Here is a 24,985-nt window from a genome sequence, read left to right as displayed (position 1 = left end):
CGGTTCTCGGGAGAGCCCTGCAGTTCTGAAAATGTGTCTTTCCGGTAAGGCGAACCGGCAATAAATATCCTAATGGTACGGCGTGCCTGACCCAAATCAGGAGGATTCCTCCTGAACTCCTGCCACTAACTGTGGCCAGCAATGGGTCCTGGCCCAGTCTGTTCCTTTGGCTGTAGCCTAGGCAGCATCATCCCTCCTTACTCCTCTGGCTCCAGCCAGGACCTGCTTTTGCTTGCAGGAGGAGGTAGCTCCTTTTATTTCAGACTGCTGGGCCTTGACTGGCTGTTGCTGGCCCCACCCCAGCCCTTCTAGATGCTGGAGGACCAGATCTCAATGGTTCCCCAAAATGGCTGCGCCCATGACAACTCTCTAGGCAAGCCTGGAGGTCTAATACTCACTGCTCTACCTCTCTGGGAGCAGTTTTCTGCAGCAGGGTGTAGCAGTGCAACGGGGTCTCCAGCGGGGGGCCACGAAGACCTGGTACACCCTGTCACAGGGCCCAATCCTGGAAGGTGGAGAGTGCGTCTTGTAAGAGGGTACACACCCTAACTCCTTTTGACTTCAGGTGGAGTAAAGTTACCCCTAGGATCAGGTCCCAGGAGTCCATATTAATACATAGTAAAATACTGAAGCAAAATGAACTTGCAAGCCAAAAGACACAGTGCCTGGAATACAAGGTGGGCGCTCAGATAACCTCTTCATCCCTTAGTTATTTGCTGCTAGATGCAAAGTCCCCCACATGTAGCTGGGATTAAAGGAAAATGGCATTTAAAATGAGGTGTGATGGATAATCAGAGCTCCCTAGTCCTAGAGAGGGGAGCAGGTCAGTATTGATGATGGGCCTATTCAAAGCAAAAAAAAAAAATCTACAAACTGACCAGCTGGTCTAGAGGCAGTTCTCGTGATCCAGTACTGGAGTGCTGCCAAGACAGAGAACAAAAGTTTGTATCGCTTTTGAGTGATCCCCTCTGGCCATTGGCTGACTTCACTGGCGGTAGCGGCCAGTCTGGTCAGCTGGGGTTGCAGCAATTTAAAGATTTTTGGGGGGCTGGGAGTGGAAAAGAGTAGTGAGGAAGGAAACAGTAATCCTGGATGATGCTCCCCCACCTCCAAAGAACCACCATAACACTATTCCATTTCCACCCCTCAACACTACAAACAGTCCCCTTTTTTAGCAATATGATTGATCAGTACGGTAATAAGAATAGTAACACCACCTAGCTCTTATATAGCACTTTTTTCAGTAGCTCCCAAAGCACTTTATAGCCGAAGTTAGCATCATTAGCTCCATTTTACAGATGGGAAAACTGAGGCACCAAGGGGGGAAGTGACTTCCCCAAGGTTACTCATCAGGTCAGTGGCAGAGCTAGGAATAGAACCCAAATCTCCGGAGTCCCAGTACCATACTCTCTCCACTGGCACACACTACTTTAAGTTATGGTAGTAACGTAGGTTCCTTACACCGGGGTTCCAGAACAACTCTGCAAACACCACCAAGTCGGCAGAAGAGAGGGTCAGCCCTGTGTTGGCAGCAGTAAGGGATAAGACAGCCACAGAGTGCTTCTCGGAGAACTGGAACTTCTGGCACAGAGACTGACGCTCAGCTGAAGATGTGGAGCCATCAATACGAATATATCCAACATGCTGAGAGGAGGGCGTGGAGAAAGATCATTAGCATGTCTTTATTTCCCCAAGTTTTAGAGGATTTCCCCACCACCACCAGTGCTTGTGAAGATCAAAAAACCTACTGAACTATCCCATAACATTTTATTTTAAATACATTGGCGGGGTAAAAAAAAAGTAAATTTTATTTCAGCATTTTCTAATGCTGCCATTAGATTTGGGCATAAACACACAATAGGAACCAGCATCACCAGCCACCATCTCCTCAGCTACCCTTCATCCAGGTCACTATCATGCTTAGACACTGGGAAGGCGACACTGCAGAGTCCAGGTCAGCGAAAAGGAGACGTAGATGAAAAGGCTCAGTGCAGAGCGGAGTATTGCCCACATATTGATGCTGCAGCTGCAAAGCTAACAATTTTCCAATGGTCTCCTCACCAAAGAGAAGCGGTGATGGGATGGGTACTTTATAAATGTCAGGGATGATGAGCAATTGGCTCAGTACTGCCCTCAGAGATTTCTAAGTGAGAAATTAGCAAAACCACCTCCCATCTACCACTATCAGGTCTCACAGCCACCTCATCAGCTTTCAAAATCTGATAGATCAGATGAAACAGGCATAGAAACTTGACCTCTACTCATCACTAGAAACAGGAGAAAGATCACTATGCAGTTAGTAAGTAGACTCGAGCCTCCATGCAATAGCCAGGCACAAAAATCAGAGCATCATGGACCCAAGAAACAAAAGGCATGCAGATATAGCTGGGGTTGGTTTGTCACTGTCTTCTCCCCACCTTCTCCCAAGAGGCATGAAAAGCAACAATGGCAATGTATGGTACTGAAACAGCACTTCTCAAAGCACTGTACGCACACCACTCCAGGTGGTGAATACCAAGAAACATCTGCAGCAATAGCCCTCACATACACAAAACGTACATCCCTCTGGGCAGTCTCATTCTGGAGACTGCATTATCGTGGCCCGGGGGCACATTAGAGATATCTCAATTAGAGAATTGTGTGTATCACTAGCTTTCATAAAGTAGGTGACCTGCCAGAACTCTCCAGAGCTTTGAAGTTGGATCAATGATAAAATTAACAGGAACCTGATTTAAGAACTTACTTTGTTCTCCAGCACTTTGCTGATTGCATTCAGTACTATCTTGTGATGAGCAAAGACCAGGAATTTGTCTCTCCCGCTTTCCAGTAAATCCAGGATGTATTCTCTGTATTAAAAACAAATAGTCCAGGTTATATTACTGATATCTCTGTTGTCCCATGCACACATCACCCTCAAATCCTAAGAGATATTGTTGATCTATAGGCAGAAATCAGGAAACTAGCCAGCAAAAACCAGCATTTCAATAATTAATATCCACATATTAAAAAAAAAAATCTTGGGACACATCACTCATTTTTCTGGACTCCTGGCCACTGAATGACAAATGTACCTATTTTTATTTGTATGTCACTGAGTCACACTTGATGAAACAGAGTGGCCCAACTTAAAGTCATTTCCATTTATCTGTCTATTCCATTCATTCATTCATTTGTATTTCTAACTCTAGGCATCTTGTGGAACACATTATGTTATCCAGGAGGCAATTACCCATAATACATTTATTTAATGCTGTTGTCAGTCTAAAAAGGAAACTTCTCTAAAGAAGAAATTTATCAGGACATCTTGAAACTTATTTTCAACCCACTAAGACATGCAATAAGTTTCCTATGTAACAAGCGATTGTACATTATTTACAAATTATTGGGGACAGGTAAATCAAATTTCAGCTTCTAATGAGGACGGATGGCTCGACGAATTGGTGCTAAAATCAGGACTATGAAGCATTTGACCAAGTCACTATTTTCAGCACAGACCAGCTATGATTGAAAAAAAAAAAAAACGACTCCGTGGCAAGATGGACTTAAATTCTGCAGCCAAGTTGCTGAATTCTGTGACATTCTGGTGAATCTATAGGAAATTCTATTTTAGTTTAATTTAATTCAAGAGAAGGTTTACATTGAAATGAAGCTGAAAACGAATAATACAATCAGCTCAATGACACCTGTGGTATGATATTCAACTCATTACATTTATTTTATATGCTGTTCTGACATTTTCAGTTTAACACGCAACAGATTTTTGTATAGACAATACACTGCTGCACTGGAGAAGTTGTCGGGGGGAAGTTGGACATTTTGGCACTCGAGATGTTGTGGGAGAGATACTGAGATGGTAGGATAAGGACATTAACTTGAGCTACTTCTGAATATTAGCTAGGTGGCTCTGCTAAACCAGTCAAGCAGCTTCGTAATTCATACGGTTAGCATTTAAATTTTAATCTTTACAATTTCATAGGTGGCACTGCCTAAAGATGAATGGGGCAGTTCCCACCTCTCCGTGCTATTTTTTTCAGACCTCTGGAGATGCAGGAAAACAACACTATATGGTTGTATATTCAGTTCACATGGTTTTCTTCGCCAACATAAAACCAAGAAACACGTTTTTAAAAATAAAAGCAGAGCCTCTGGGCGGCAATTCTGCAGCAAATTCTGTGGCTGCGAGGTCATGCAGTACACATGACTCTGGTCATTCCAATAGGATGGCCAGTCAGTTGGCTACGAGAAATAAAAATCAGTGGCAAATTATACAAGTCCCCATAAAAAACAAACAAAACCAACATCCTAACTGATCTGTTGAGAGTCTCAGCAAAAAAAGCTAGGGATGAAAGGGCCTTCAGCCCAACTCAAAGAAATTGCCTCTCCGGAGGAAAGAGTTAAAAGTCCATTCATGGGGGAAGCATCCACTGTTACCATGATCCCACATGGGCTTTGGGGAACATTCAAGACCTTCAGGGCTGTCAACATGGCATCTCTAGTGAGCACTATAAAACTAAAGACTAAATTTGGTTGACAAATAGGTTGGCTCAATGCTTTCTGCAGCAAGGCTGCAGTGTTAGTTTTTTAAAATTCTCTTTACACTGATGATTGCACTGGTTTGTTCCTTTTAAACCAAAGAAGGGCCTGAACCAGAGGACTTGTTCTTAACCCCAAACACTGTGTAGCTTTAGATATGGAACTAAACATCCTTGATGTGATTGCAGAGCCATTGGCCATTATCTTTGAAAACTCGTGGTGATCAGGGGAGGTCCCAGATGACTGGAAAAAGGCTAATGTAGTGCCCATCTTTAAAAAAGGGAAGAAGGGGGATCTGGGGAACTACAGGCCAGTCAGCCTCACCTCAGTCCCTGGAAAAATCATGGAGCAGGTCCTCAAGGAATCAATTCTGAAGCACTTAGAAAGGAAAGTGATCAGGAAAATCTGCATGGATTCACCAAGGGCAAGTCATGCCTGACTAACCTAATTGCCTTCTATTACAGAGATAACTGGCTCTGTGGATGAGGGGAAAGCAGTGAACGTGTTATTCCTTGACTTTAGCAAAGCCTTTGATAACAGTCTCCCACAGTATTCTTGCCAGCAAGTTAAAGAAGTATGGGCTGGATGAATGGACTATAAGGTGGACAGAAAGCTGGCTAGATCGTCGAGCTCAATGGGTAGTGATCAATGGCTCCATGTCTACTTGGCAGCTGGTATCAAGTAACAAAACCGTCCCCAAGGGTCGGTCCTGGGGACGGTTTTGTTCAATATCTTCATTAATGATCTGGAGGATGGCATGGATTGCACCCTCAGCAAGTTTGCAGATGACACTAAACTGGAAGGAGTGGTAGATACGCTGGAGGGAGGGATAGGATACAGAGGGACCTAGACAAATTAGAGGATTGGGCAAAAAAAAAAAAAAAAAATCTGACGGGGTTCAACAAGGACAAGTGCAGAGTCCTGCACTTAGGATGGAAGAATCCCATGCACTGCTACGGACTAGGGACCGAATGGCTAGCCAGCAGTTCTGCAGAAAAGGACCTAGGGGTTACAGTGGACGAGAAGCTGGGTATGAGACAAAAGTGTGCCCTTGTTGCCAAGAAGGCTAACGGCATTTTGGGCTGTATAAGTAGGGGCATTGCCAATAGATTGAGGGACGTGATCATTCCATTCTATTCGGCATTGGTGAGGCCTCACCTGTAGTACTGTGTCCAGTTTTGGGCCCCACACTACAAGAAGGATGTGGAAAAATTGGAAAGAGTCCAGCGGAGAGCAACAAAAAATGATTAGGGAGCTGGAGCACATGGCTTATGAGGAGAGGCTGAGGGAACTGAGATTATTTAGACTGCGGAAGAGAAGAATGCGGGGGGATTTGATAGCTGCTTTCAACTACCTGAAGGGGGTTCCAAAGAGGACGGCTCTAGACTGTTCTCAGTGGTACCTGATGACAGAACAAGGAGCAATGGTCTCAAGTTGCAGTGGGGGAGGTTTAGGTTGGATATTAGGAAAAACTTTTTCCCTAGGAGGGTGGTGAAGCACTGGAATGGGTTATCTAGGGAGATGGTGGAATATCCTTCCTTAGAGGCGTTTAAGGTCAGGCTTGACAGAGCCCTGGCTGGGATGATTTAGTCGGGGTTAGTCCTGCTTTGAGCAGAGGGTTGGGACTAGATACCTCCTGAGGTCCCTTCCAACCCTGATATTCTATGATTCTGGGATCTCAATTTGGGCCTATCTGGAATTAGATCGGAAGACTGGGCAGGTACAGAGCCCTTGGAAGAAGACAATGTTGTGTGTTGTAATTAGTTTTGTTAGCTGCACTTGATTTTGCTGCAATCTTATCCCAAAGGCTCAATTTCTCTCTTCTCACTAGTCAAATACATTTTGATAGGTCAGAATGAGGCACTGAATTAACCTCTGAGGATAGGACAAGAGGCTATGGGCTTAAATTTCAGCAAAGGCGGTTTAGGTTGGACATTAGGAAAAACTTCCTAACTGTCAGGGTGGTTAAGCACTGGAATAAATTGCCTAGGGAGGTTGTGGAATCTCCATCATTGGAGATTTTTAAGAGCAGGTTGGACAAACACCTGTCAGGGATGGTCTAGATAATACTTAGTCCTGCCTTGAGTGCAGGGGACTGCACTAGACGACCTCTTGAGGTCCCTTCTGATCCTATGACTGTCACACAACTTACATGACTGAACGGATTTTGGCTTCCGCGGTTCTGTTATAGAAGAGGAGTAGCGCTTCCTTCTCCTTTTGTTTCTGTGAAGAGGGGAAAAAACTGAATGTCATTTTCAAATCTGCCTTTCCTCCCAGGTGCCAGCCGCTCCAGCATATCTGCTGCTGCCATTGGGCATTGTGCTGGGGAAAAGCAAGACTCTCCCTAAACATTGGTATTTACAAAACATAGTACGCGGAGGGGCAAATCTTTCACCATGCACTACCAGAATTCTGCCCCTGCCATCTACCCCAGTGGCACTGCACCAGTTCTACTCTGACTGGGGACCACCCAAGAGTGGGGAGAAGTAGATTTGCCCCCAGCATAAAATAAAAGTTCAGAAAACTGAAGGAATACTCTCATGTGAATTGCATTTTTTATTCCCCCCCCCCCCCCAAAGAGATTCTGTGTGTAGAGGGATTTGTCTGCACTACAAGCATAGACATATTTAAACACAGTTGTGGCCAAATCACGCCATAATTTGCTTTTTTTCTAACTGGTGCGGACAGAAAAATGTGTTATAACCACATTAGAGAACCAAGTTTTAGAACAGATCTCTCTGCCTGATGGGTCCAGTGGTTAGAGTACTTGCGAGACCCTGCTCTGCCACAGACTTTCTGCATGACCTTGAGCAAGTCACTTCAGGTACATCTACGGCAGAGCTGAAGGTGTAATTTCGAGTAACTAGTTTTGATCAAGTTAGAATGCTAAAAAATAGCAGCATGGTTGCTGCAGCACAAGCAATTGTACAGACTAGCAGCCAGAGTACAGTCCCAGTAGAAACCCTAGCTACATACCCAGGATGGCTAGCCCATCCTGCCCCTCACAGCACTGCTACTGTATAATAATATATGGAGACACACCCATCTCATAGAACTGGAAGGGACTTTGAAAGGTCATCAAGTCCAGCCCCCTGCCTTCACTAGCAGGACCAAGTACTGATTTTTGCCTCAGATCCCTAAGTGGCCCCCTCAAGGATTGATCAGAGCTAGCGCAGATAAATTACACCTTCAGCTCCAGTGTAGCCATAGCACGACTCTCTCTAGGCCTCAGAGTCCCATCTGTAAAATGGGAATAGCAGCAGAGGTGTTGTGAAGTTTGTCAGAAGCTTAGATACGAACATGATAAGCACCATAGGAAAGTCTGTAAAACAAACAGCACAGGTCTCTAACACGGGTGTAATATGCATTTTCTGTCCACAGAGGCACAAAAATAGTTGGCCTCAACTGTGATTCACAACCCTGTCAGTTACATTTGTAAGGTAAGTGGGGCTTATGAGGCAAGACAGGAGAGTAAATACAGAGGAGTGAAAGACAGTAAATAGAGTGAAGAGGAGATAAAAGGTGAATGACAGGGGAAATGAAAGTGATATGCAGCATGACAAGAAGATGAAACAGCTGAAACTAAGGAAAGAGGAAGCTGACCTGTTATGATTATTGATGTTGTGCATTCTTGGATACCCAAGAGAACCATTTAAAACAGTACCCTTGATAACGTCTGCTGTGCATTTCGATGATGATCTAAGAATCTGGGAATTGCTCTCCACTGATTTTTATTTATTTATTTTTTTTAAGTGAGCACCTGAAATACCAACAGTTCATCATGTTAACAGTTTCTGACTCACACTTCTGTACCCTTTGGCCATCTCCTTTGCAGTGGCAGCCAGCTCAGCCTTGGTCTTTGCATTCATGCCTTCAGGAGCCACCACTACCATTTTGCGCTGTTTTGCCGGAAGCTGGGAGAGCACGTCCGATTTCAGGCGGCGGATCATGACAGATTCTTCAAGCAAAAGCTTCAGTTCTCCTAGGTTGGAAGATCCGGAGTAGTCCCAGCCCCACGGCATCTGGGGAAGAGCAAAGCATGATCATCAGCAACAAAAGTCCCAGGAGCCTGGAGGGAGGCGGCTCCAGGCGCAGAGATCCACTGCCCCCTTCCATCCAAGGGGCGCGTAGAGACATGCCAGCAGCAATGCAGCAGGGCTAAGGCGGCTCTCTGCCCGCTCTGCCTCCCTCCCTCTGCGCCGCTTCGCTCCCGGAAGCGGCCGGCATGTCCCTGCCACCCTGGGGTGGGGCTGTGTGTGTGGGGGGGGGTAATGTCTCCACATGCTGCCCCTGCCCTGAGTGCTGACTCCGCAGCTCCCATTGACCGGGAACGAGAGCTCTCTGGCCCCTCTCACACCCCAACCCTCTGCCCAGCCCAGAGCCCGCACCCAGCCCCCAAACTTCCTCCCAGAGCCCACCCCCTGCACCCCAACCCCCGCCTCAATCAAAGTACCTCACTGCATTTTCATTTACTTCCCATTACTTATAAGATAGGAGGAAGATGAAGAAAAAAAAGAATGAACAACAGGAGGGAGATAAGAGAGAATGTTCTTTTTCTTGGCTGGGTCCCGAGGGGGGGACGACGAAGCTGTGCATAGGGCCCCACTAACTCTAAATCCGCCACCGCTCACCACGCCAGAAATCCAGACTGAGCAGCCACCAGAGGTGCAGTGTCTTTCACCAGACTAGTGCATCTCAACTCTGTGTGCATCACTGATAGTAGTAGAGGCCTCGGGTTGGGGGGCAGAAGCTGGGGGGGGGGGGGGAAAGAGGAAGGTTTTGGGCACCTCCAGCGGAGGGAGAAGGGCTTGTGCTATTGTTTCACAGTTGTTGAATTCCCTTAAGTCCCCCATCCCCTTTCAGCCCATTTCCCTGTACCCATTCCCTTGCCTAATATGCTTTTATATAAATGGTTACAAAACTCCTCAGTGTGTAATTGGATTTTGGTGTCAGGGGCTTCCAGACCCACCTAAGCAAAGGGGCCAGTGCCCAGCTCAAAGAGGAATACATGCAGGCTTGCTACCTTAGGACACCTACCAGCATCTGTGTCCAGTATGCGGGGGGAGGTATTAGGGGTGGCACAATTGTTTTTCCTCCTGATTCCAGACCCTCAGTGTGTAAGTTGTCTTGCACACCCACTGAATGCTGAATCAGCACATCTCCCCACGTTGCCTGTCTCCCGATCAGCTTACACCTGATGTGTGACGTACACCACCACACCTACTTCTGCTACTGCCAAGTCTGGCTCAGAGGCCTCCATGGAGCTTGCAGGAAGCAGGTGCAACTACATTTGGTCATGTCTCAGCATAAATCAGCTCATTCTCCAAGCACCTAGCACTCATGGCATCCATTCTGCCACACTCCCTTTATTGCCTTCTCCCAGAAGCAGCTACCACTATGCCTAGCATATCCTCCCAGATCTGGTGTACAGGAAGGAAGGAACGAGCTGTATTCATAACATCAAGCTCATCTCTGCTGTAACCTTTGCCCTGTCACACCCCCCTTCATCTTTATCACCAACCTTCACCATATAAAATGTAATTTAGGTTGTAGGATCCTCGGGGTGGGGTCATATCTCTATTTGTCTGTAAAGCTGCATGTACTCCCATTGTTGTTATTTTTAGTACAGTGCAAACACCAACAATGGCGTAAAACGCAATTACCTGCTTCTCTGGCGGGGGTGTGTGTGTGTGAGTGTGTGTGTGAGTGAGAGAGAGGGTGAAAGAGTTAATGTTTGAGAAGTGATCTGAAGATGTAAAGCTCTCAGTGCAATCATCAGTATTTCTTCCCAGACTGGAGCACGGTGTATTTGGAAATGTGATTTTGAAGACGGCTTTGGATGTGCTTTCCTGAATGTCACACCATATTGTTCTCTTATCTGCTTCAGCAGAGAACAACTAAGTTGACAACCAACACCATTAAAATTGATATATTCTCCAACTAAAATGCCTCAGAACGTTTTCCTTTTTCAGGCTACATAAGCAAAAGGTTTTTTAACTTACTTCAGAGCTTAGTCTTTCGTTCTGGGATCTGCCTTCATGCCCTTCTTTGAAGCATGTTAATCGCTACAACATTTAATTTTACATAATGTGGTGATCAAAATTGAACAGAATGTTTACATGGCATTTCAACAGAAAGTTGCTTTATCTCACCAGAACTCCCATACAATTCTGCTCTGCTATTCTAGCACTGGGACGGATTTATTACAGGGACAGCGAGCAGAGACTGCTGTTGCAATTTCACAAATGGAACCATAGTCTATTTGTTACTTATTTACTTTCAATTTAAAAAATACTGAAAGCTGTTTGTGCAAAATCATGACTGTGATTGGTACTGATTCTCACTCTCGCTAGAGGTCTCTAGGGAGGAACCAAGGAGTCAGCTCAAGGTCTGAGTCCTTATCTTCAAGGCGCTCAATGGGCCAGGCCCAGCATCTAGCCTAAAGCTCAGGAATGAAGATCCTCTCCAGCTTCCTCAGGGGTTGGTCTATGAACATAAGAACGGCCATACCGGGTCAGACCAAAAGGTCCATCTAACCCAGTATCCTGTCTTCTGACAGTGGCCAGTGCCAGGTGCCCCAGAGGGAACAAACAGAACTGATAATCATCAAGTGATCCATTCCCCTGTTTCTCATTCCCAGCTTCTGGCAAACAGAGGCTAGGGACACCATCCCTGCCCGTCCTGGCTAATAGCCATTGATGGACCTATCCTCCATGAACTTATCTAGTTCTTTTTTGAACCCTGTTATAGTCTTGGCCTTCACAACATCCTCTGGCAAGGAGTTCCACCGGTTAACTGTGCATTGTGTGAAAAAAATACTTCCTTTTGTTTGTTTTAAACCTGCAGCCTATTAATTTCATTTGATGACCTCTAATTCTTATGTTATGAGAAGGAGTAAATAACACTTCCTTATTTACTTTCTCTACACCAGTCATGATTTTATAGACTGCTATCATATCCCGTTCTTTGTTGCCTCTTTTCAAGCTGAAAAGTCCCAGTCTTTTTTTTTTTTTTTTTTTTTAAGATGGGGCGGCCACATCTGCACGCAGTATTCAGGATGTGGGCATACCATGGATTTATACAGAGGCAATATAATATTTTCTGTCTTATGATTGACTGAATAACAAACATTATTATTATTACTGTAGCACCCAGGAGCCCCAGTCATGGACCCCAATGTGCTGGGTGCTGTACAAACAGAACAGAGAGATAGTCCCTGCCCCAAGGCACTTACAATCTAAGGAACTAAGGACTATCACAAACCCCACAACTTCTGTCCCAAATGTCAGGCACACTTCTTCAACCTACCCTCTCTAAACACACATAGAGACCAGCATGTTCATTTAAAAAAAACCCCAAAACAAACAACCCCCTCCCCCAAAAAGTAAAACCTTACCAAAATAAAACCCTCCACACACAATTCTCCCCCAGGCTGGGGGGGAGGGGGGGAGGAAAGAGAGAGAGAGAATGAACTACATATGACAGATGTAGGTCACATTGCTTACTGCATGACTGGAAAACACACAGATACTATGATGACAGAAGAGAGGTATAAGATTTGGGATGGGATGGGCCGGAATCAGATGGGCACATAGACACATATGGCATCTGGAGGTGCATGACGCTGCTTAGGGTAGAAGCACATGGGTAGGAAAGAAAAGGATGCTGCCGTAATCATGACGCACTACCACTGATCGCATTGTATCGGCTCTGTTGACAGTTAGCCAATGAAGATGCCAGTGTTACATGACTGATTTCAATGGTGTTACATCAGCATCACACTGGGTCACACAGTAGCAAATGTAACTTTATCGCTATATCATAGCTATACATGAATTTTAATAACTAATCCTGGCAGTGAGTTCTGATGGGTCATTTCTAAAAAACTGAAAATTGAAAAAAAGCCATTTAAAAAAAATATAGTTAACATGAGTACGTGATAGTAATATGTTTAATAGGACATGGTGTCTAAAACTAGTCTATTACTAGAATTATTAAACATACTTTGATGTCTTCTACTGAAAGACAGAGGAAAAAATGAATAGAAGTTTATTCTGCCAACACACACATCTGGCTTTGGTCCATAATATCCCAGAACAAATGCATCAACTGTGAATTTCTTATCAAAGTGTTAAAGCATCTCACTCAAGTCAGTAAATTTATTACAGTGTTAACAGAAGCTGCCAAACCCTTACAAATTCAGAGCACATGCTGATCTCAACATTAATTTTTTTATTTGTTATTTGCCAACTTCAACCAGTTTGAAAAATGGCTTCACAGCCTCTACTTCAAGAAACTGAGCTGAGTTGAGCTTGTAAATAAAAACAGGTGACATTTCATTTGTTGCAGTTTTAAAAGCAGAAGTGCCAAGGAATTGGATCATGAACCAATAAAACTCTTGTTTTACATCTTTTCTTATTGCATCTGCCAGAGATTTGTAGGTTTCTGCCATGAAACGAAATCAATTCTTTTTAAATGCTGAATTGCTAGGATTTTATTTTTAAATTAAATGGTTCAGGTTTGTCAATTTTTGTTTAATGTAACGATTACAACAGGATTTATTAATAACAACAACTCATTTATATAGCACCTTTCATTCCAATGGGTTTCAAGACACTTTTCAAACTCACTCTCACTCCGTTTAATTCCACTCACTGCCACAGCCTAGTTGCCTCTGCGGTTTTAAGCAGCACCTGTTTCAACGGTGCACAGCAATGCTACACCAGCTGCTTAGGACGGCAAGTAAACTCCACCACCACTTCCAGTTGAAACTGAAAAGAGGAATTTTAAGGACGCAGAATGGTTACCAAAATTGGAATCTGGCCAGGACACCGGGCCAAAAACCTTGAATATTGTGAGGAATGCAAAGGAACCAAAAACGGCCAGGACCTTGGTTGTGTCTCAGCTAAAAAGGCCACACTTGCAGCAGCCCCGCACCCCAGTGCTATCCTGAGACACTGGCTCAGTCCTGACCTGCAAGATCTGGCTATTTTCCTTCGAGGTTTCTCACCCAAGTACTAACCAGGCCTGCCTGTGCTGAACTTGTGAGGTTCAAAGAGCACGTAGCTGAAGGGAAGCGTGACCGCAGGCCATGTATTAAGTTCCACTCTCACAGACAAAACACTCCCATTAAAAGTAGGTCATAGCCCTCAAAGTGATCTGTTCTTAATTTGCCCTACTGTGCTCTGGGATCAGAGCACACTGAAGGGAAGGACCCCTTCTCGTCAGGGCAATTCAACTCGGAACAACCAAAACCCTGCATCCTCAGAGGCTTCTCTTCCTGATTTTAGCCTCTGCCTCCTTTCCTCAGCCCCTTCTGAATTATTCTCACTACAGAGATTTACACCAAAGCCAGCCTGACACCAAGAGAAACTGTCATTTTATAGCAGATCAACAAACTTCCCCCAGGTTTCCTGCCCTGTCCCCACCGCCTTCGTGGACTACTTACGGTCCTAACATGTAGAAATCTCATTTGCTTCCCTCACATCTCATCTACATTGCTTTCCAGTTACAAAGCACCCCAGGTTCTTTGCAGAATCGCCGACTGAATTCTTTCTAGGTTCACAGCAGTCGCCGCTATCATTCACCAGCATTAACGACAGCACAACCTGTCTCAAGTGACCGCTCTAAAGGAGCAGCAATACTCAGCTGCCTAGTAAAGGTGGGTCTTTCACAATGAAACGAAATTGTAATGGAAACCTTGGGAATGCTTGGCAGCAGCCATTTAAAGCAGGGAGTTGAAATTGATGGTGACCCTTCCTGCTGGTTTTACTGTAGGTTGCAAGCTCATTTATACAGTAGTTCAAGCACTGACCTTTATGAGACCCAGTTTAATACTTCCCTGCTGCTGAACTCCTAGTGGGTACGTGAGGAGCTCTATTTTATTTCCGTCAACTCAGTGTTCTTCGTCCAACTCAACGTCCAACCTGAGATCCATATGGCTTGCAGCTGAAGCAATAGTTAGTCATGTGGACCCCTACCCCAAAGGTCTATGCAATTCCAAACCTATTTAGTCCTACACACTACCATTTAGCCTCTTGCACTGCAGAAAGACAGAGAGATTAGGCCATGTCATGTTTCCCCCCAGGAAGTGCTCCCGACACTGCTCAGACAGGAAGAATTAAGGAGCTGCATTAAAGATATGCTGAATGCACAGTTCCCCTCTGAATGAGCTTCACATTGTAACCCAAGAACCCCTTAATGCCAAGAATATCCCAATTCTGGTATGTACATTCAGGCTCAGCAAAGACTGTCATGAGGTCTTAAATAAAAGCCGAGTTTACATTGGTCATTAATATTGTTGTGAACGGTATGTCACTATACTGAAAATATGGCTTGAAAGTCAAGGCAGAAGTGAAAAACAGATTTTCCTCCAGAGAGGAGTAAGAAATGTGTCTCTCTCTGTCCAGATTTAAATTAAGCATCATAAACACACACAATGGATGCCCATTTACATACGAAGTCAGATATTAACAAAGAGATGTTAAGTCAGCAGGGAAGCAGCATACAGAAAATCCAAGCCACAGGTGGTTATCCTGTCTCGGAGGACAGACAATGAACTTTGGGGGCATATTTAGGATGCAAAGAAAGCACCCCCTCATCAATTAAATGGGCAGTGTGTTCACATTTATGAAAATGGGATCTGAGCTTATCTTGATTGAAAACGCTGCAAAAGACTTTGGGTGAGAAACTTCTTTACACAGGAGGTTAACCTGATAGTTGAGTTTAGTCTCTAAGAAGCGTTATGCTAGGATTTTGTTTTATATGTAGCCATTTGTTTCCAATATCCTCACTCATTCTCTCCAGAATCTCTACACTTTGATAATACACTTATTCTTGTTTTCACTATCAATATATTTCGGTGCTAAGTAAAGTGAAGGTCCTGAGCTGAATCTTACAAGCTAGTGTGTTCACTGTTTCTCCGGGGACAGCAGATGTGGTATTTTTGAGGGTAGCTGGCATTAGGGCTGGATACCACAGAGGAATGATTCAAGGGGGCTGCGGCGCACCTACAAGGCAAAGGAAGGGGTGACATAAGCCCAGAGGAGAGTGCTTGAGTGGCTGAAAAGCTGGCAGCGCCAAGGAGCCGATGCCAAGCGATCACAAGAAAAAGACTTCCTCTCTCTAAACGTAACAAAATGACTCAGTCCTGGGTACCCCGAGAACCGTCACACGTGTGTCAAGGGATCCCACTGTGGCTGGGGAAATGGGAGGTTTCCATTCTCTGCCAGGTATGCCGCACTTTGCTAACACTAATGCAGGGATCTTACAGAACCCAGCAGGTAGGCCAGCTCTCCTGACTCCCCATGCAGTGTGACCTTAAGTTAAATGAACAGTGTCAATACATTACCACTGAAGCTCCTACTCCACACCCTTCCTTGCTGCCAGCATGGCTGGGTCTGATTGATCCAGAGCTGCTGTAATGGCCGTTGCGAGCCAGTGGCAGCTGGCGTAAATTTAGGCAGCCTTTAGGCTACTCTAATACATGCTAGGCCCCATCCCGGCAGCCAGGCGGTCCCAAGATCAGGTGGCTTATAGTCTCCATTGCTCCTCTGCCTCTGGACTTCGCAAAAGCAGAGCTGCAATGTTCAAACAGTAAAGTTCTTCAGGCTGTTAAAAACTAGCATTAACATACATGGGATTAGAAATTGGTTTCCAGATGGCCAGCCCAAACCTGCAGCCGCTCCTCACAGTCAGACACCACAGGGTCAGATCCTCTCATATCAGACTCGCCTACCACTGTGATGACTGATTTTGGTCTTTTAAGCCAGGTTCTCACTAAGGCAGATTTTAATTGAGTAGCTTTGCTTCCCCCAGCCCAAGTACACAGTTTACATGCAGCACAAAATGCTTCACAGTATGAGAGCTTTCAAAACACTGCTGTGAGCAAGAGAAGAGACTCGTCCTAAAATTACAGGCAGAGGCTACACGCAGCAGGAGCGGAAGTGGGGTGAGGGTCTCCACTTTGGCAAAGAAATAAATACCCTGCCAGATCTGTACAGCTGTTTGTGATCACATGAACATGCACGTCCTAGGCTAGCATTTCATAGATAATACACTCCGGTACCTTCTTGGCATCACAGTAGCGGAGTCCAAAGGAATGGAACTGAGGGAAGAAGGTTGGCCTGACAGCCACAATCTGCGTATAAAGCTCCGCGGGGCGCGACATGGCAGGGGTTCCCGATAGCAAGATCGCTCTTTTGGCAGCCTGCAAAAACAAAATTGAACACGATTGTTATACAGATAAAAAACACAAGCAGAGTTTAGGAAATCACTTAAGCAGCTTCTGCGAACCATAAATCTCACCCACAAAATAAAGGTCAAGTTTCAACTCTCCTAAGGAAGGAGTGCATTGTCTTCAAAAATCTCCTGGCCTTTGCTATGTCAAGATGCTCCGAGGACAAGGGCTCCGACCTCCACGGGGGGGGAGTACAACGCACTGCTAGTCATGGCTTCAGAGGTAAAGGAAAGTCTATTTTTATTACGGCACGTTGACAACTGGCATTCACCCCCATGCATGTTCAAATCTTATACCTGGGTCAACATTCCAATCAGCATCAGATCTCACAGGAAGGCTTCACACACCTCTAAGGCACATCCTCGCCTCCAGAATAAATTCTGTTGCAACAAGCATGCCACAGCAAGCCATAAATATACCCTGTCCTGCACACACAAAAGGGAGGCAGGGAGACAAGAAAAGTTTCAGACTGAAAACAAAATAAAACTGTAAGAGGCAAATTATGCTGCCTGACTCAGGGCTAGAAGAGGCCAACCTTGGTGGCTCTATAAACAGACTGTTAGATGCCAAAACCTGATAGCTAACAAACAAGTCATGCAGGAAAATTGCATGCAATAAATCAAATGGGAAAAGTCAGCAGTTAAAAAAAAAATCACCACAAAAAAAAGAATTGCAAAGGGAAGAGAAATTCTATTTTATAAACATAAAATCCTCAAGTTGCACTTTTGCCCTCTTACCTCCAATAACATCTAATCCCCTTATTACACGAGAGCTATGAATTTCCACTGCTATAATTTCACATGCAATAGTTAAATTACGCATGCCTTGTAATTTCCTGCATGCTTTAATGCAGGATCATTAAAATAACAAAGAGATTCTTGAATGACATCTATACCGACAGCTCATTCACACGGATATGAAAAAGAAAATGAAATTCTTTTATCCTTTCAGCGAGATCTACCAGTCGCCCAAATCTATTCACTAGACTGACTCATTCACTCGCTGACCAAGACTGGAGGAAGAAGGGTTCACTTATCAGTTACCGGAAATTAATTCAGCAGTTCTTTGTCAGATATTTATAGGCTGAAGTCAAAATAAGTGGGATTTTTTTCCCTATTAAGCAGATCCGAGCGGGAGATGTGGTCACAGCTAAGGTCAGAAAAGTCTCACTAACATAAAAAGCAGGTTTTTTATAAAGTGAATAAACAGAAGAGATGCCAGCTCAGTTGACTTCTGGGAGGGGGGCCTAACCGCACTTGGGACAGAAGGCCAGCCACCTCAATTGAGGGAGGGAGCACAGAGCACAGGTGATTCAGTGGGACAACAAACGATAAAAGAGAGACAGAAGTAGAGGTCAACGGTTCAAAACGAGAGTACCAGCTGGTGACACTAAGCAGTGAACCCCTGACAAAGGATTCAGTGGACGCACCCCAGAGGAACTCTGCCCAGAGACGCGAGACAAGTAAGAACCAAAAGTAGACCCCAGTCACAGAGAACCTCCCGGATGAGCCTCCCTCTCCCAGACTGATGGATGACCAACTTGGCCAGTGCCAGCAGGAGGCTGACATGGTCACGTGCAACCACACCCTAAGCAGGAGGTTCTGAAGGAGCTGAAAGAGGGGCTGCAACATCTCATGCAGGGGGCAGGCATGTGCCAGCATCTCCTGCTTGCTGCAGAAAGGACGAGCATTGGGGCATCCGTGAACTGTGCCAGTCATGTGCCCGCTCTCACAGCTCCAGGAAGGAACCACCAACAAAATATCCCTGGAAGACCATGGGTGGAGTAAAGGCTGGCCCGCTGGGGGTCCTTGCCCATGTCAGAAGATGCCAGGTTGAAAGCCCTGGAGACTTCTCTTTGCATAAAACTGGTACAGCACGGACGGTGGCAATACAACCTTCTCCACCATGCCCCACCTTGGACCACCTAGGGTTAGAGGGGAGTTCAGTCTCCCTGCTCAATCACTTCTTACCTTTTTCTCACCAAGGACTTCTAACAAGGCACCAGTTAGTGCGAATGCTGCAGTTTATTAATCCCAGAGCACTAGAGTGCTCGGCACGGTACAAAACATGGGAAAACTGTGTAGTCCCTGACCTAAGGAGCAGACATATTAATTGTTTTTGTGATGTAGACACCTACTCACTAGGAATTGAACTAAGACCAATCCGCTCATTTCAAATGAGCTACTGAAGAGCTGAAGCAGATGGCAATAACTTTCAGTCACTCCTGACACAAGCTGGATTCCATGCAATATAAAATTAGCAACAGATGTGAAAGGCTTTTATCTTCCACATGGCCATTCCAGCCTCCTCTTCCCAGATTCTACATTTTACCCTGTGACAAGGGGCAGAGGGAAGACCAAGTCCCCAGTAAGCAAGAGGTTAAGTCTGGCTTCTGTTCCCTCTCCCCCTGCACAGGTGCAGAGAGGGAGAGCTATAAAAAGGGCTGCTATGGAGCCCGGGGGGAGAAAGTTAAGAGCCGTGTGAACCCCTGGTTAGATGAGGGTTTTCTTCATTTGTTTTGCTTGTGGTGACTGTTTTAAACTGATGCGATGGAGATTTGTTCCTGCTAAGTCCTTGTTGATCACTGCTTAGGTTATATCTACACTACAGTTTATGTCGGCAGAACTTATGTTGCTCGGGGGGTGTGAATAAACCACCATGGAGTGGCATAAATTGCACTGATGTGGACAACGCTATGTCGGCGGGAGAGCTTCTCCCGCTGACGTCGCTTCTGCCACTTGCAAAGGTGGTTTTATTATGCGGATGGGAAAGCTTTCTCTCATCAGCATAAAGCGCCTTCATCAGACACACGGCAGCTGTGCTGCTGCAGCGCTGTACGTGTAAACATACCCCAAGTCTTATTTCCTGAGAAATTTCCTATGGTATTAGCAGTGGGATTTCACACCCAGGAAAAGAGAGCGTAATTTATCAACGTGGAGCAGCAGAAGCTGGTAAAATGACTGGTGGAGCAGAAGTGCAAAATAAGACAGCAATGACCAGCAAGGATTTTCTAGCAGGAGCAAATCTTTATAACCAGTTGAAACATGTCACCATAAAGAGCAGCAGAGAGAAAACGCCACTCAGCACCTGGATCCTAACCTTCCAGACTGGCATTCTCCTCCCCACACTCTCGGATGCTATTCTTGTAGCTCCGTCCTTGGGAAACTGTGCAAGGGAAGCCAGACTTGGTGCCCTGTTCATTGGGAACCTGCACCCTGTCCTGCAGCCCTCATCTATCCAATAAGGTAGTCATAAGGCCTATAATAATAATACCTAGCTTTTATCTAGCCTCTCATCTGTAGATCTCAAAGTACTTTACAAAGGACACCCCACACATGATGAGAAGAGTTCCACAAGCTTGGCAACATTTCCAAAAGTCACTTCACAGAATCCCACAAATATAAATATTGCAAGTGATTTTTCTCTAGTAGGTATAAGTGATACCAAAATAAAGAGGGTGTTTTTTTTTTTAATGGCAGTGGTTCAACTTGGCTGTGGTAGGATGGGAAGACTGGGGGGGGGGAGGGGAGGGCGCAGAATCACAAGCTCTCAAGATCAGAACTGAAGAACCAGCATAAGCCTGGAGGGCCAAAGTCTTCTGTGATTCCAGAACAAGATTCTCTCTCTCTGGGCTCCTGAGTTTGGAGATTCCTGAAGGCAGGAGGGTGATGATTTTTAACTTATTCTGTCCCCGTGGATTCAGAATGCCTACGGGAAAGGAGCTAGCTCTTCCCCACTGGAAATGGAGATTTTTTTTGCTCTCCATCACATTCAAGTTTCAGCACTGGCTAATATACTCTGACCTATTTCTCTCTTCTAAACATTTCTTTTGAAATGAGCGCACACAGAGTACTGGAGCTGCAGGCTACATGGAGCTTCAGGACTTCCATAATAGCAACACAAGCCCCCATCCTGCAGCCATCTGAAAACGTGGACCACTTTACTCACATGAGTGAGATCAGTGTGCCTACTCATGAGAGTAAAGCTACACATGTGCTCATAAGAACATTAGAATGGCCATACTGGGTCAGACCAAAGGTCCATCCTGCCCAGTATCCTGTCTGCCGACAGTGGCCAATGCCAGGTGCCCCAGAGGGTGTTAACCTAATAGGTAATGATCAAGTGAGCTCTCTCCTGCCACCCATCTCCATCCTCTGACAAACAGAGGCTAGGGTCACCATTCTTTACCCATCCTGGCTAATAGCCATTAATGGACTTAACCTCCATGAATTTATCTAGTTCTCTTTTAAACCCTGTTATAGTCCTAGCCTTCACAACCTCCTCAGGCAAGGAGTTCCATAGGTTGACTGTGAGCTGTGTGAAGAAGAACTTCCTTTTATTTGTTTTAAACCTTCTGCCCATTCATTTCATTTGGTGGCCCCTAGTTCTTGTATTTTGGGAACAAGTAAATAACTTTTCCTTATCCACTTTCTCTACATCACTCATGATTTTATATATCTCTATCATATCCCCCCTTAGTCTCCTCTTTTCCAAGCTGAAAAGTCCTAGTCTCTTTAATCTCTCCTCATATTGGATCCTCTCCAAACCCCTACTCATTTTAGTTGCCTTTCTCTGAACCTTTTCTAATGCCAGTATATCTTTTTTGAGATGAGACCACCACATCTGTACGCAGTATTCAAGATGTGGGATACCACGGATTTATATAAGGGCAGTAAGATATTCTCCGTCTTATTCTCTCTCTTTTTTAATGATTCCTAACATCCTGTTTGTTTTTTTGACTGCTGCTGCACCCTGCTTTTTTGACATCTTCAGAGAACTATCCACGATGACTCCAAGATCTCTTTCCTGATTAGCTGAAGCTAAATTAGCCCCCCCATCATATTGTATGTATAGTTGGGGTTATTTTTTCCAATGTGCATTACTTTACATTTAGCCACATTAAATTTCATTTGCCATTTTGTTGCCCAATCATTTAGTTTTGTGAGATCTTTTTGAAGTTCTTTGCAGTCTGCTTTGGTCTTAACTATCTTGAGCAGTTTAGTATCATCTGCAAACTTTGCCACCTCACTGTTTACCCCTTTCTCCAGATCATTTATCAATAAGTTGAATAGGATTGGTCCTAGGACTGACCCTTGGGGAACACCACTAGTTACCCCTCTCCATTCTGAACATTTACTATTTATTCCTACCCTTTGTTCCCCGTCTTTTAACCAGTTCTCAATCCATGAAAGGATCCTCCCTCTTATCCCTTGACAACTTAATTTACATAAAAGCCTTTGGTGAGGGACCTTGTCAAAGGCTTTCTGGAAATCTAAGTACACTATGTCCACTGGATCCCCCTTGTCCACGTTTGTAGACCCCTTCAAAGAACTCTAATAGATTAGTAAGACGTGATTTCCCTTTACAGAAACCATGTGGACTTTTGCCCAACAATTTATGTTCTTCTATGTGTCTGACAATTTTATTCTTTACTATTGTTTCAACTAATTTGCCTGGTACTGACGTTAGACTTACTGGTCTGTAATTGCCGGGATCACCTCTAGAGCCATTTTAAAATATTGGCGTTACATTAGCTATCTTCCAGTCATTGGGTACAGATGCTGATTTAAAGGACAAGTTACAAACCATAGTTAATACTTCCGCAATTTCACATTCGAGTTCTTTCAGAACTCTTGGGTGAATGCCATCCTGTCCCGGTGACTTGTTACTGTTAAGTTTATCAATTAATTCCAAAACCTCCTCTAGTGACACCTCAATCTGTGACAATTCCTCAGTTTTGTCACCTACAAAGGACGGCTCAGGTTTCATTTAGTTCCTCCACAATGACTTTGTCGTCGTTAAGTGCTCCTTTTGCTCAACTTTGCAGGATCAAGGTCACGAGGAAGGAAGTGGAAGCAGACATCCATTTTACACCATAGGAATCTTGGGCTAGATACAGGTGTTTTTTTTAAAGTCTTATTTCTCAGTCTCTGAGTTCTTCACCGATGACATAGTGATGCTTCTGAAACCCATTCATGTTCCATTGAGACCTTCCCCAATTTCCACTGCCTTGTGATATCACATGCAATTACAGAAGAACAAAACAAAACATTTTGACTTGTGGGAGGAAGTGGAATTGTTTTCAGCAGGGGTCCCTGGGAGAACCCTCCGTGGACGAAGTGGAGAAGTTTCAGTCTGTCCCAGTACTTTGTTTGCTATCCGTTGTACATTTCCCCTCTATCTTTATAGTTTTAGACAATTTGATAGTATATGTATTACCTCTCCAATGCTTATCAGCTACAGGGGCAGTCTAGGCTAGTAGGAGCCCCATGAAGAAAGAGGCTGGGGTAGGGCACAGCTGATACTGGGGGTAGGCCTATAAGGATATGTCTACACTGCAGCTGAAAGCAAGCCTTCCAGCCAGAGTAGACAGACTCACTCGAGCTAGCGCGCTAAAAATTAGAGTCGGGACATTGCTGCAGGGGAAGAGGCTTGGGCTAGCCACCCGAGCTTGGACTCAGGTGATATATCCTAAGATCACTGGCAGCAAGGTGGTGGATAGACACAGCTAGCCTAGCTCTCGACTGTCCCACCTCTTGGGTAGTGGGACTTAAAAGCCAGCCCTGACAGAGGTGAACTCAGGGCAGCTTACCCAGTGTCTCAAGCCTCACAGCACGAGGAGACCCTTTGGTGTATGTGGAAATAGAGGATTTAGCCCCTTTAAAACAGGGAATTCTGGAGCCGTCTGGCCATAAAAAGCTCATAGCATTAACCAGTACCATCAGAGATCACAGTGCTATGGACAGGCCTCATGCAGTTCCCAGTGCAGATTGGCCCAGGTCATGCTTGAGCTTGAAAGTGGGGTACACAGGTATTGTGCCACATGCCAAGAGATGAATCAGTGGGGGTTCAACCCAGCCTCCATAACCTGGAAGGAGGACACAGCAGCTGTGCCCGGACCCCACTAACTGTTTCCACATGCAGGAGTTCAAGTCTACCACAAGTGCAGAGTTGCACAGGCACAAGCAGAGGCTGGGAACTGAAAACAAAAAATCAGGCCCCAATTATCTTGTTGTTAATTCAACTTATTGGATAGCATATTATAGCAGGGATAAGGGAGAGACAAGAGAGAACAGAGGGGAAATCATATCAGGATCTTAGATGTTTGTATACCAAATGCGAGAAGTATAGGGAATAAGCAGGAATAAATTGAAATTCTAGTTAATAAACACAAACTATGACATAATTGGCATCACAGATGACTTGATGGGATAATAGACATGACTGGAATATTGGTATAGAAGGGTACAGCTTGCTCAGGAAGGACAGGCAGGGAAAAAAAGGGAAGAGGTGTTGCCTTATATATTAAAAATGCATACACTTGGACTGAGGTTGAGATGGAAATAGGAGACTGACTTGTTGAAAGTCTCTGGGAAAGGATAAAATGGGTAAAAAACAGAGATGATGTCATGATAGGGGTCTACTATAAACCACATAACCAGGAAGAAGAGGTGGATGAGGTTTTTTGAAACAACTAACAAAATCATCCAAAGCACAGGACTTGGTGGTGATAGGGGACTTCAACTACCCAGACATTTGTGGGAAAGTAACACAGCAGAGCACAGATTACCCAACAAGTTCTTGGAATGTAATGTAAATCTGTTAGTCTTTAAGGTGCCACTGAACTCCTTGTTGTTTTTGTGGATACAGACAGAGGACTCAACCACATCAGCCATACCATCAGAAGCTCATTCACCTGCACATCTACTAATGTTATATATGCCATCATGTGCCAGCAATGCCCCTCTGCCATGTACATTGGTCAGCCCGGACAGTCCTTAGATAAAAGAATAAATGGACACAAATCGGACATCAGGAATGGTAACACACAAAAGCCAGTAGGAGAACACTTTACTCTTCCTGGACATTCTAGAACAGATTTAAAAGTAGCTATACGTGAACAAAAAAAACTTCAGAAACTGACTTCAAAGAGAAACAGCAGAACCAAAATTCATTTGCAAATTTAACACCATAAATTTGGACTTGAATAGGGACTGGGAGTGGCTGGCTCATTACAAAAGCAGCTTTGCCTCTCCTGGAATTGAGACCTCCTCATCTATTATTGGGAGTGGACTACATCCACCCTGATCGAATTGGCCCTGTCAACACTGGTTCTCCACTTGTGAGGTAACTCCTTTCTCTTCATGTGTCATTATATAATGCCCGCAGCTGTAGTTTTCACTCCATGCATCTGAAGAAGTGTTTTTTTACCCA

At 44.8% G+C, this 24,985-nt stretch overlaps 1 protein-coding gene across 4 annotated transcripts in view; it reads right to left on the bottom strand.

The window, feature by feature from the left end:
* Positions 1 to 24,985, bottom strand: part of SMARCAL1 (SWI/SNF related, matrix associated, actin dependent regulator of chromatin, subfamily a like 1) — a 68,028-nt gene that overhangs the window by 7,479 nt on the left and 35,564 nt on the right. For all 4 annotated transcript variants that reach the window (XM_039495462.1, XM_039495463.1, XM_039495461.1 and 1 more), the window contains exons 10-14: positions 16,601 to 16,741; positions 8,337 to 8,555; positions 6,686 to 6,756; positions 2,744 to 2,846; positions 1,462 to 1,644 (exon numbers count right to left, since the gene is read on the bottom strand). In XM_039495462.1, coding sequence (XP_039351396.1) covers positions 1,462 to 1,644; positions 2,744 to 2,846; positions 6,686 to 6,756; positions 8,337 to 8,555; positions 16,601 to 16,741 — 717 coding nt within the window. The remainder of the gene's footprint in view (positions 1 to 1,461; positions 1,645 to 2,743; positions 2,847 to 6,685; positions 6,757 to 8,336; positions 8,556 to 16,600; positions 16,742 to 24,985) is intronic.

The sequence above is a fragment of the Mauremys reevesii genome, linkage group 11 (genome assembly GCF_016161935.1).
Source record: "Mauremys reevesii isolate NIE-2019 linkage group 11, ASM1616193v1, whole genome shotgun sequence".
NCBI classification, from domain to species: domain Eukaryota; kingdom Metazoa; phylum Chordata; order Testudines; family Geoemydidae; genus Mauremys; species Mauremys reevesii.
Note: the sequence above shows the minus strand (reverse complement) of the source record. Positions and strands in the feature narration are given on the sequence as shown.